General features: G+C 43.1%; 1 protein-coding gene across 2 annotated transcripts in view; it reads right to left on the bottom strand.

Moving 5' to 3' along the window:
* Positions 1 to 7262, bottom strand: part of NUCKS1 (nuclear casein kinase and cyclin dependent kinase substrate 1) — a 33197-nt gene extending 25935 nt beyond the window's left edge. The window contains exon 1 of one of the 2 annotated variants that reach the window (XM_024237127.3): positions 6904 to 7262. In XM_024237127.3, the coding sequence (XP_024092895.1) occupies positions 6904 to 6920 (17 nt within the window). In that variant the 5' untranslated portion in view covers positions 6921 to 7262. The remainder of the gene's footprint in view (positions 1 to 6903) is intronic. The other variant, XM_024237120.3, reaches the window with a different exon arrangement.
* Between the last annotated feature and the right edge of the window lie 4964 nt (positions 7263 to 12226).

Below are 12226 nucleotides of genomic sequence, written 5' to 3'. Positions count from 1 at the left end.
ATCATACAACTCTAGAGGGACAACGTTCACGTAGAATGCGTAGGCGCAGTATCCCAGAGTTACACAGTATGGTGACTGTTACATTTTTGGGAAAAAACAGGCCAAAAAAACCCCCAAAAGCAAAAACCTTTATTCAAAATTAGCTTTCTTTCTGAACTAATGGTGTTTTTTGGGCTGGAGGAAGCCAGGGAGAAAAAGCTTTGAAAACTATAAAATGCTTTGTGACTGCAAGATACTATTACTCCAATGGAGTTCAACATCTCCATTATACAAACCCAGAAGAGGCTGAAATCCGTTTCCTGATACCCAGGGCTTCTTCTGTTGTGCCAGGATTATCTCTCCCCGATAATTAATCACTAATTGACTTAAAACACTAAAAACTCAACCACTTAACCTATTTGTAACCTCAGTCAAGTTAATCATTTCCTTCTAATTTTAATGCATTAAGTTTTACAATAGGCGTTAAACCTTTTTCAAATACAATGGTTTTTCCTTTAGTCTTTTAATACGTTGACTCACAGAAAGATTGTTTTGTTCTTGGGACAAACCCTACTTGATCACATATATTTTAATACAGTTAAGTTCTCACTTAACGTCACTGATAGGCTCTTGGAAAGTGGGGCCTTAAGCGAAATGTTGCAGGAGACCTTTCTCATCAACCTTGTAACACATTATTAAAAAACCTGCTTACTGTATATCATTTTGCTTGAAGTTAGAAGTTTCCAAGAGCCTACTGATGACAATGAGTTACTGTACTCATTGGTTTCAGTTAGCTAATAGTCTGTTTAGCATTTTTGCATCCGTATTTTTATGTAAAATGAGCCCCTCATTCCCTTTTTGTCCTTTAGGTGGCTTTGGAATCACCTAGTCAAGGGGAAACGCCCTCATATTTTGAAACGTATAAACTTAAAACAATGCCACCTAACATTTTCTCGGCAAAGGCTTACACTAAATACTCCACTGGTTTTTCCTCCTGTCAGGTGTATCTCTCCTTAATCTCTTCACATTTTCTCCTCTTCCTCCCCAGAAAATTAGGCCTCCCCACAAAAGTTCTATTATGAACTGTAACTCGCTCCAAAGAAGACAAAATGTGCTAACACCGTGACAAAGTGTACCCTGTGACAATGTCACATTGAAAAGATCACGAACTGGCTTTGGGTTGTTCACAGTAGGATTCAAATTCCTGCTTCATCTCTTAATAGTTAGGTGAACTGTGTAGTTTATTTATCCTAGCCTCAGGCCTAACATATGAAATGAGGATAACATATGCCTTGAAGAGTTGTGCATGATTTTGAAATATGTATAAAGTACCTGGTGGAATTATTTGGCATCTAAGAGTTGCTCAGTAATTGCTAATTCTACTGGCATCTAAGAGTTGCTCAGTAATTGTTAATTCTACTAAGTGAGGAAGTGATTTTTTTTCAGCTCATGCTGTTAAATGTCCTCAATCCACCAACCCACAATTTAGAAATCCAAAAAGTTCTGAAAATTAAGTATTTTCATAAGTTACATGGTGGCAAAACATGATGACCTAAATGTGAGGCCTTTCATATCTCAGTGTGAAAATTCCTAAGTTCACTAGGGATTTTTTTTTTTTTTTGAGATGGAGTTTCGCTCTTGTCGCCCAGGCTCCAGTGCAATGGCGCAGTCTCGGCTCACTGCAACCTCCGCCTCCTGGGTTCAAGTGATTCTCCTGCCTCAGTCTCCTAGGTAGCTGAGATTACAGGCATGCGCCACCACGCCTGGCTAATTTCGTATTTTCAGTAGAAATGGGGTTTCTCCATGTTGGTCAGGCTGGTCTGGAACTCCTGACCTCAGGTGATCTGCCCGCCTTGGCTTCCCATGGCCTCCAAAGTGCTGGGATTACAGGTGTGAGCCACCGCGCCTGGCCCTCATGAGAGATATTAATGTGATTGTTTACAGGAGTACTACTCTAAACTAGTGATGGTACGTTACTATACAGTACATGCATCCTGTTACCTTTTGGGAATTCCACATTTTTCAAAAAGTTTAAACCACATATGGCCCCAATGGTTTCAAACTAGGAATGTGGACTTCTAATACACTGTCTGTAAAATCAAATACTGTATATACATATAGTAAAAAGGAGAATGGCTAAGATTTATGCAGTCTAAATCCAGCCTCGATATTATCTCTACACTAACTCCTTGGGTTCAAAGTCATCACTAGTAAACTGAAGGAACTGGACTTAAGTTCTTTCTAGCTTATTTATTTTTTTAATTTAGTACTTTTAACTATCTCTCTCAGCCTGGGCAACATGGTGAAACCCTGTCTACAAAAAATTAGCCAGGCGTGGTGGGCCACACCTATAGTCCCAGCTACCTGAAAGGCTGAGGTGGGAGGATCACCTGAGCCTGAAAGGTTGAGGATGCAGTGAGCCTGTGATCACACCACTGCACTCCTGCCTGGGTGACAGTGAGACCCTGTCTCCAAAAAAAAAGGTATCTCTGAAAATTATTTTAAATATTGAGTTGAGCAAAAATGCTCAACTTAAACATTTTGGCTGTTTTCCCTAAGACGTTTTAAACAGAGAGCTAAAAATCAACATATATGGAATGTATTCACCATTGAGGAGATATTAAATAAAAAAACTTGACCATCTTCACACTGAATACCAGGCAAGAAAGATTACTACCATGGAAAAAAATGCTAGTTTTGTACTCAGATCTGAGCTCAAACCTTAGCTCTGCTATCATAGCTCTGTAACTGCTGTAACTGTAACATATTCTTTAAGCTTGTTTTGTCATGTTACATGGTGATAAAGAAAAATACTTGTTACAGGGTTGTAGTAAGGATAAAACAAAGTGAAAACCTCTAGCACAGTTCCTGACTGCATTTTTTCTCAATGTTTGTTGAAAATGAAAACATTTTAAACATTTAAAATGAAAATTTTAAACATTGTAATTTTCAGGTAATTAATTACATGTATGTTGAGCAAAAGTGAATACTTTTCTTATAAAAGTAACTTTCTGGCCGGGCGTGGTAGCTCACACCTGTAATCCCAGCACTTTGGGAGGCTGAGGCGGGTGGATCGCCTGAGGTCAGCATGGTGAAACCCCATCTCTACTAAAAATACAAAAATTTGCTGGGTGTGGTAGTGGGCGCCTGTAATCCCAGCTACTCTGAGGCTGAGGCAGGAGAATCACTTGAACCTGGGAGGTGGAGGTTGCAGTGAGTCGAGACTGCACCATTGCACTCCTGCCTGGGCAACGAGAGGGAAATCCCATCTCAAATAAATAAATAACTCCCCCATTATTCAGGCATTGTAAATTATGTATCTTTGATGGCATGTCTTTGAAGGAATTCTGTCTTTTTAGAGGAAAGTGACATGTAATTTTAAAAAGTATAGACCCAAGGTTAATAAACTCACTTCTCTCTCTCTCTCACACACACACACACACACACATATACACACACCAGAGAATAAGAGAATGAACCAGTCTCATCTACAACCATATTAAACTTGTGTCTTCATGTGCACATTTGGTAACAAATTTTGAACTACCTTGAATTTTCAAGTTTCTAGTTTTTCTCTTTAGCTGAGGACTTCTTGAAACTAATTGTTTTGGGGGAGAGAATATTTTTAGAATCCAGGCATGGCCCAAACAATTCTCGTTGAAGAGAAAGCAAACTGGAATCCTGGGAAAGCCGTTAATTCTCAACATTACTTATAAACATGACAAACAATAAAATAAATTTTATAACAACTTGTAAGAGCTTACGTTTTCACATCTAAATTTTCAATGGTAAGGTTCCTTACAATCTCAAGTGTTAAACAAAAAGTATCAAGCACACTTACGTTACAAGGAGAGGCAAAAAGATTGGTTTGAGCAACCTGGATCACTTTCAATAAGGGAGGAGGATCTCTGCAGGGAGTAACAAAGCTGAATTTCAAGAAATCTGGTTTCTAGTTTGGGCAAGTCAGTAAATCTGAGCTTTCTTTCTCAACTCTTACAAATAATGCCATTTTCCTTCCTTCCTCACAAAGTTGACTCATGAAAGCACTTAAAAAAGTTAAAAATGTTACATACTATGTTCTTTAATCAGCACTAATAACATTAATATTGATCGGGCAGAAGGTACAGCGATTATGCGGGTGGGGACCAGAATTGGGAATTGGGAACTGGGAAATCTAGGTTCTCGGCTCAACATTTGCACCTGCCTAGCTCGTGATGCAAGGTACCTCACTTATTCAGGTCCCCATTAAACTAGGTTTAATAAAGTGAGTTTGCCTAAACCTCTTCCTAGCTCCAAGGCTAATTTTAAGCTATTAATTTGAATCCAAGGCCTAAAATATTTGAGCTCTCATTTAACAGTCAGCCACTGCAAAGGGTAAAGACAGCAATCTTGTATGAACAAAGTTAAACATAACGTGCTAGACACAGGTCTATGCAAAACCATGCAGTAGCCAATAGGTCCACCATACCACCCTTCATTTGGAAATTGATGCTAAGGTGCCATTGGTACATTTCCAAATGCTCTTAAAATGTTTAGGTTCATATTAAAATAAAAATGGATATTTATGGTAAAATGAGAACCAGAAAAACTGCAAAATTATACACAGGCCTAAGGGCAGAAATAACCCAAAAGACGACACAGTGACAATATTTTCCAACTTGTGCTTTTTTGTTTTTAAAACAAGGCTGATGATTCTGAAATCAGGTCAATGTCTATCACTTTTTTTGTTGATGTTAAATGCACTAAGGGAATACAGACTCTTCAATTATACTTTGAAACAACAGCATTTCCCTAAGTCAGGACTTTTTTATTGCAAAATTTAACAAACCACCAAACTCAAGTTTAATTATTTCTGCTTTATTATTTGTCATGAATAAAGACTTCTTTTAAAAAATAATTACAAAGAGAATTTATGACTAAAATATACTCGGTAACCAACTTGCTCTGAAATTAATAATTTGAAAATGGCAAAAAAAAAAAAAAAAAAGCCCACAATATATTAACTTCACTCTTCAATTAGGGGCAATAAACAAGGTCAAAATTAGTTTAAACAACACACTGAGTAATAAAAAAGTTGTGCAGAAGTCCCAATGCCTCCAAAAAACTGATAGAATGTGCTTAATATATGTATCCCCACATGGTAACATAAAAAATCCAAGTTTTCCAGTAAAAATGTTCTGTTCATGTTCCAATACCTAAATCTGGGAAAACAAATTCAGGCAGATGAGATAAGAACGTCACCACAATAAAATAAAGTCATCAAAACTTAGCGAACTGAAGTTTAAAAGGTAGAGGAAAAATAACCTAATTTGACCACACAGTAATTACTTCCAGAAGACAAAAGATCCAATCCAGGTAAAATAAATCTTTATTTTATTATTTTACCTGATCCTAAAGAAAATATTCTACGTTGAGTTGATGGATACGTCGGTCAAGTTTTATGCCAAAAAAGTATGCATGCTATACTCTGAAAGAGCTATCCAGACTCCTTGCCAGAAGGCCAGCATAACTTTCAGAGTAGAGATCGTGAGTTACCACAGATGCTGATTGAAACAGAGCTAACAGCAGCTCTTTCTCCTCATTCCCACCCCGTGTGTAGGAGTACGCAGTCCCATACCACCACCAGTTAGAGGATGATCTAGTCTGGAGACAGAACGGTGGAGAACAAAACCCTTGCCAGGGTCCCAAACCTCTCTTTATAACTCTAATTAAAGATACTTTCGTTTCCCACACAACTTGGAATGAAGGGGAAGCAACAACTGTTAAAACATTTAAAAACTAAGCCTTTATCTATTTATTTAGAAAACACACTATGCAAAGAAGCCAATTCCTTACATTAAAAATATTTATTTGCAACAGCTCTCCTTTTTAAGGCCTCAACAGATTGGACTAAACCACACCCCTCCATAAATGGCACATTCCATACAACAGCCTGGAGGATGGCACAGGACGATTCCACCGACAGCTGGGGGAATAGCAAACTTGTTGAAATTCCGAGAATGAAGTCTGATGGTTACCCGAACCTAGCCCTTTTATTACTAAAGTCACTCGGGGACAAGAGGGTTACAAAAATATCCCGAGGCGCGTACGCGGGTGAGAGTGGAACGAGAACCACACGGGATTTGGGCCGCGCTGTTAACCCGCACCTCCCTGAGTACGGACATTTCCCCGAGGAAGGACATTTCTAGTCGGAGAGAAAGAGCGAACTTTGGGGTTAACTCTCGCAACACTCTGAGGTGGGGAGACAGGCAGCAGCCCATTATTTTCCAGGATCCAGTCCCGAACTCTCACTTTTGCCCGGGGGGGGGGGGGGGAACGGGTCCCGCCCACACTCGGCCCGATCCCGGAGGCGGGGCCTGCAGCGACCCCGAAGGACAGAGGCGGGGCCGCTTGGCAGTGCTGCCCCTCCCCCTTTGCCAGGAACACCCCCGTCCGCTAGAGAGAAGGCTCAGGGCCCCCACCCCCGCGCCAGTCGCTGGGGGAAGGGGCAATACGGGTGCCTCCGCCCCTCGCTGAAGGTGGGGAGTGGAGCTCGAGTCCGCCCGCCTCCCCGCGCTGGCTCCAAGGGGACGGCCCCGAGGAGGTGGGGCCTCTTGGGGGCGCTGACTTCACACCCCTCCCCCTCCGGCCGCTGGCGATTCAGGGACACCCCGCCCGCTCCAGTGCGGTGGGTGGGGGAGGCAGCTGAGCAGACCGGAGCCCTGCAGCGGCGCGGGGCGGGGAGGGGCGCGCGCACGGGCGCGCAGCCACCACCCCCGCGCGCCAGCAGGGCCCCCCACGCTCAAGGGTGCGCGCGGGCCCCGAAAGGGAGGAGGCCGCGCGTGGCACCGGGGATGGCGGACTCTAGCCTTCTGTCCCCCACTTTTTACACCACTCGCCCCCAGCCCCCTCCAACCCGCTCCAGGCCTCAGACTCCGCACTGACCTGACAGGCCGCGACATGTTCGCTGTCGAAACAGGACCGAGTCGAGAAGCCAAAGACCAGGACCCCCCCCACCCCGCGCGCTCGGCGCCCCACCCCCCCCGAACTTCAGCCGATGGGACCGCTGCTGCCGAACCCCGAGCTGCTGGCTTCTCAAACTCCGCTGCTCTTTGGTTCAGGGCTCCTGGAACAGACGAGCCCCCCGCTCCCCCGTCTCTTCAAAATGGATGAATCAAACCAGCCGAAAATGCGCCAAAGCCGCCGTGCAACCAAACCCACTAGGGTTTGTGCGCTCCTCCCCAACACGCCTGCTCATTGGAGACTTCTGCCAGATGCGCCCAGATCATTAGTCCGTTTGAATCATCACGTCTTCCAGGCCCCGCCCTGCTCTCTGATAGGCTCCACCTTCACCGTGGGGTCCTGTTAGTCAAGATGCTCTGAGAGCGCACGGCCGCAAAACAAAAATGGTCGCTGTTTAGCCCGCCCCCTGGTTTCCACTCCAGAGTTGCAGATTCGTCTGGGGTCGTATCTTAGAAAGACTAGAAAAAAAGACTTATATAGGGTTCAGCGTTGCTCAGTGTTATTTTAATGGTGTTTCATCTCGTCTGCCTTGATCACCTTGAAAATCCTTTAACAGCAAAACCCGTGAGATAGGCAGCAGATTCGTCACTGAGGGGCTGCTACAGAATTGGAGGGAAATTCCTTAGGTTCAAACAATTTGACCTTAAACCTACAAGCCCCTTAACCTGGCTTCGGCATTAGCCCTCAGGGACCTAATCAGGCTGCTGGAGTAGAGAGGCAGGATCATAATCAAGGAATATCTTCACCCCCAATTTCCATTCTCCATTCTGGACCTTGAGATCCACTTCAGGGTCATTAAAGTCCCAGTCTGGTACATTACTATTTTAAGAAAAGAGTCAGGTGTACAATAACTGAAAGCATGAGCTCAGGGGCCACAAGGTATTTCAGATGGAATCCCAGGTCCACTGCTTAATAGTGGTATAACTTTCCTTCTCTGTGCCTCAGTTTTCTCATCTGTAAAATGGGAAACAAGGGTACCTAACTGCATAGGCTTATTAGAATTAAATGAGTTGATATCTCTATCAAAAACCTTTAGGATAGTCTCTGGCTCACAGTAAGTGCTACGTAAGTGTTAAATCCAAGTTTTAAAAGATGATTCCATCCCTGGGTAGAGATGGGTGGAGCTGGCTCTAGACCCTCTGAATTCTATTGATTTACCCTTGCAGTTTGAAAAACAAAACAAAGACTCTTCGAAGTCATGTGACTGAAAGTAATGCACATCATTTCACTTAAATCCGTGAGCATTTGTTGGATGTCTAACACTCTCAAAGGCAGAGCCCAGGATTCCTATGTGAATGGCTAAGGCTGAGTCTGCCATCGAAAATAGACGTCAATCCCTGCCACAGTCAAAGCGATCATTTTTGTTTGGCGGCTGTGCGCTCTCAGAGCATCTTGACTAACAGGACCCCACGGTTAAGGTGGAGTCTATCAGAGAGTAGAGTGGGGCCTGGAAGACGTGATGATTCAAACGGACTAATGATCTGGGCGCATCTGGCAGAAGTCTCCAATGAGCAGTCAGTTAACAACCAATTGAAGATACACTTTCCAAGCAACAACAACAACAAAAAACACACCACGTCTGCCTCCTGAAAGTCTCCCTTTGTAAAATCTGGCTTCCCAAAAAGAAGAGAATAGCACAGTCCACCAGTGAAGCATTAAACAAGTTAATATCTTTTGTCTCTTCCATGTCATTCCACCCTCTGTCCCCTTTATTTTTATTTTTAATTTTTATTTTTTCGAGACGGAGTCTCACTCACTATGCTCCCCAGGCTGGGTTGCAGTGGCACGATCTCTGCGCACTGAAACTTCCACCACCCGGGTTCAAGCGATTCTCCTGCCTCAGCCTCCCAAGTAGCTGGGATTACAGGCGTGCGCCACCATGCCCAGCTAATTTTTGTATTTTTTTGTGGAGATGGGGTTTCACCATGTTGGCCAGGCTGGTCTTGAACTCTTGACCTCAAGTGATCTGCCTGCCTTGGTCTCCCAAAGTGCTGGCAGTACAGGAGTGAGCCACCGCACCCGTCCCCCGCAATTTTTTTAAATTGTGGTAAAAAAAAATACATAACATAAATGTACCACTTTAACTGTCTCTAAGTGTACAGTTAAATGGCGTTAAGTACATTCACATTGTTATGCAACCATCACCATGATTCAACACCAGAACTTTCTCATTTTCCCAAACTGAAACTCTGTACCCATTAAACACTAACTCCCCACTTTCCCCCTTCCCCACAGCCGCTGGCAACCACCATTTTACTTTCTGTCTGTATGAACCTGACTGCTCTAGGAATCTCATGTTAGTGTAATCATACAGTATTTGTCCTTTTGTGATTGGCTTATTTCACTTAGCATAATGGCATCCAGGTTTATCCATGTTGTAGCAAGTGTCAAAATTTCCTCTCTTAAAGGCCAAATAATATTCCATTGTATGTATATACCACATTTTGTTTATCCAGTCATCCATCAATGGACACTTGGGTTGCTTCCACCTTATGGCTATTGTGAATGATGTTGCTGGGCAAGTGGGAGTACAAGTATGTTTGAGTACCTGCTTTCCTTTCTGGATATATACCCAGAAAGGGAATTGCTAGATCGTATGGCGATTCTGTTTAATTTTTTGAAGAATTGCCATATGGATGCTCCATCAGCTGTATCGTTTTACACTCCTACCAGCAATGCGCAAGTGTTCCAATTTCCCCATGTCCTTGCCAACATTATATTTTTTATAATAGCCATCCTAATGAGTGTCCATATACGGTTTTTTTTTTTTTTTTGAGACGGAGTCTCGCTCTGTTGCCCAGGCTGGAGTGCAGTGGTGTGATCTCTGCTCACTGCAAACTCCGCCTCCTGGGTTCACGCCATTCTCCTGCCTCAGCCTCCCAAGTAGCTGAGACTACAGGTGCCCACCACCACGCCTGGCTAATTTTTGTATTTTTAGTAGAGACGGGGTTTCATTACGTTGGCCAGGCTGGTCTCAAACTCCTGACCTCAGGTGATCCACCCGCCTCGGCCTCCCAAAGTGCTGGGATTACAGGCGTGAGCCACCACGCCCAGCCTTTTTTTTTTTTTTTTAGATAGAGTCTAGCCCTGTCACCCAGTCTGCAGTGGCAGATCTTGGCTCACTGCAGCCTCTACCTCCCGGGTTCAAGCAATTCTCCTGCCTTAGCCTCAGAGTAGCTGGGATTACAGGCATGCGCCACCACACCTGGCTTTTTGTATTTTTAGTACAGATGGGGTTTCACTATGTTTACCAGGCTGGTCTTGAACTCCTGACCTCAAGTGATCCACCCACCTCAGCCTCCCGAAGTGCTGGGATTACAGGCGTGAGCCACCGCACCCGGCTCCATATATGTTTTGACTAAGTGTATTACCATCCTCACTATTGTCAGAATGCCAGGGCAGAAACTTGGGTGGCAGAGTGATCACCAAGTGGCTTTGTTGGAGGCTCTTTTATTAGGCCAAATTGTTATTATTTTAGTAAACATCATTATTTGGTATTGTGAGATGGGGAAGAGGAATTCTTGTTACTCATTTATTAGGTAGTGAACAGAAATGACCATAGTCAACATTTGCAGGCAGGTGGAAAGTTCAGAATAGGTCTTCAGGGTGTTGGCCTGATAGTGTAGTGCAAGGCCAGTATACAAATGGCCACTAAGTGAAGACTCTCCCCCTTCCAAGTTCAGCCTCATATCCTACCTTTCTCTTCACTGCAGCTTCAGCTAACATCTTCCTTCCATTTGCTCATTTATTCACTTAGTATTTCAATCAACATCGTCTCTCAGGGAAGAAATAACTTAAGACTTGAACTTCGAGTTTACTTTTTAGTGGACAAGTACAGAACTATGGCCAATAGTGCCAAAAGAACGTGGAATGCAGTCTGCAAGGTCAGTTCCCTCTAACCTGTACCCCAGTGTACCTGTCTTAACCACAACCAGTTTGCCGGAAACTGAAGAAGGACACTGATCATAGGATAGGTCAGGTTTTAGAAGCACTATCTGATAACCCTGAAGGGACAATATGTGTAATAAAACTAGGAGAAACTATGAAAACAGAAAAGCCTCAGGAGACAGAAAAGGCGGAATTATTCCTTTTCCCTGGAAATGAAATCTCATGGTCTTTTAAACACAGTGATTAATTTTCCCCTGTGATTTTAGTTATGTTTTGAGAAGTACCATTTTCCTTCTCCTTCACATATGTTAGACAGTAAGAACTGGCAGTGCTGGGATGGTAAGACTGATGGGTTTTCCATATACCCAACAAAAACCCATTTCCATCAAGGGCTACACTATAGCAGCTGAGAGCTTCATAAAAATTTTTCAGCATTGTGTGCTGGGCACTTCCAGTTCTGTGAACTCATGAAAGTCAACCAACCAGGTCTAAAGACAGAGACTGCTTCCACTGAGCACAGGACCACAGAAGGGTACCACTCTTTGGAGATGCTGCCAGGAAGTTAAAGAAACCCCCAACTCTTTTTTTTTTTAATTTTTAATTTTTAAATCTTCTACCTCCAACCTGCTGGCTGTCTCTGTACTACCACTCTAGAAGACAGGATGGGATAGAAGAACTGTGTGTATTAGGTCAGTTTCTCTACAACCCCAGAGGCTGAGTAGCCTGCTTGGAGATAGATCCGTGATTAGAGGAAATTTTCCCTTGTCTTCTTTTTCTCAAGTGTGTATTTCTTTGCTCCAGATTCCCATCTTCCTCTCTACTTTGAATATTAAGAGCTAAGCTTAGGTGATTTTGTACTACTAAAACAATAAAGATGTACAACTCAATGTCCAGTTTAAATTGAAGAAAAATACAACAAGACTAACTTACTGTTTTGCTGGACACAAAATCCATAGAAAACTTGTCATTGTAACACTGAGGGAGAGACAACTTTATCTATGTAAACCATTGACAAATATTGTGAGGTGAACACTGCTGAAAAGTGAGGCCCCAAGGTAGAACAAAAAGAGCACTGAACTTGTAATCAAGATTATCTGTCTCTGAGCTCTGTAATTTACTACCTATGTCCTTTAGCAAATTTCAAACTCCCTGTGCCTCAGCTCCTTCATCTGTGAAATGGGGATAATTATACTGGTCCTTACCTACTTCACAAGGTTAGCATAACAAGAAAAAAAAATGGGATCACTTGCGAAAGTAGTTTGTAGACTGTGAAGCACTAAGAGCGGTAGAATGGGATCACATTCTCTTCACTAAAGGAAAACCCCAAATTCCAGTAGCTGACTTATTCCTCCAACAG

Source organism: Pongo abelii, chromosome 1 (assembly GCF_028885655.2).
Source record: "Pongo abelii isolate AG06213 chromosome 1, NHGRI_mPonAbe1-v2.0_pri, whole genome shotgun sequence".
Classification (NCBI taxonomy): Eukaryota; Metazoa; Chordata; class Mammalia; order Primates; family Hominidae; genus Pongo; species Pongo abelii.
The sequence above is the reverse complement of the archived record's forward strand: the minus strand, read 5'-3'. Positions and strand labels throughout refer to the sequence as shown.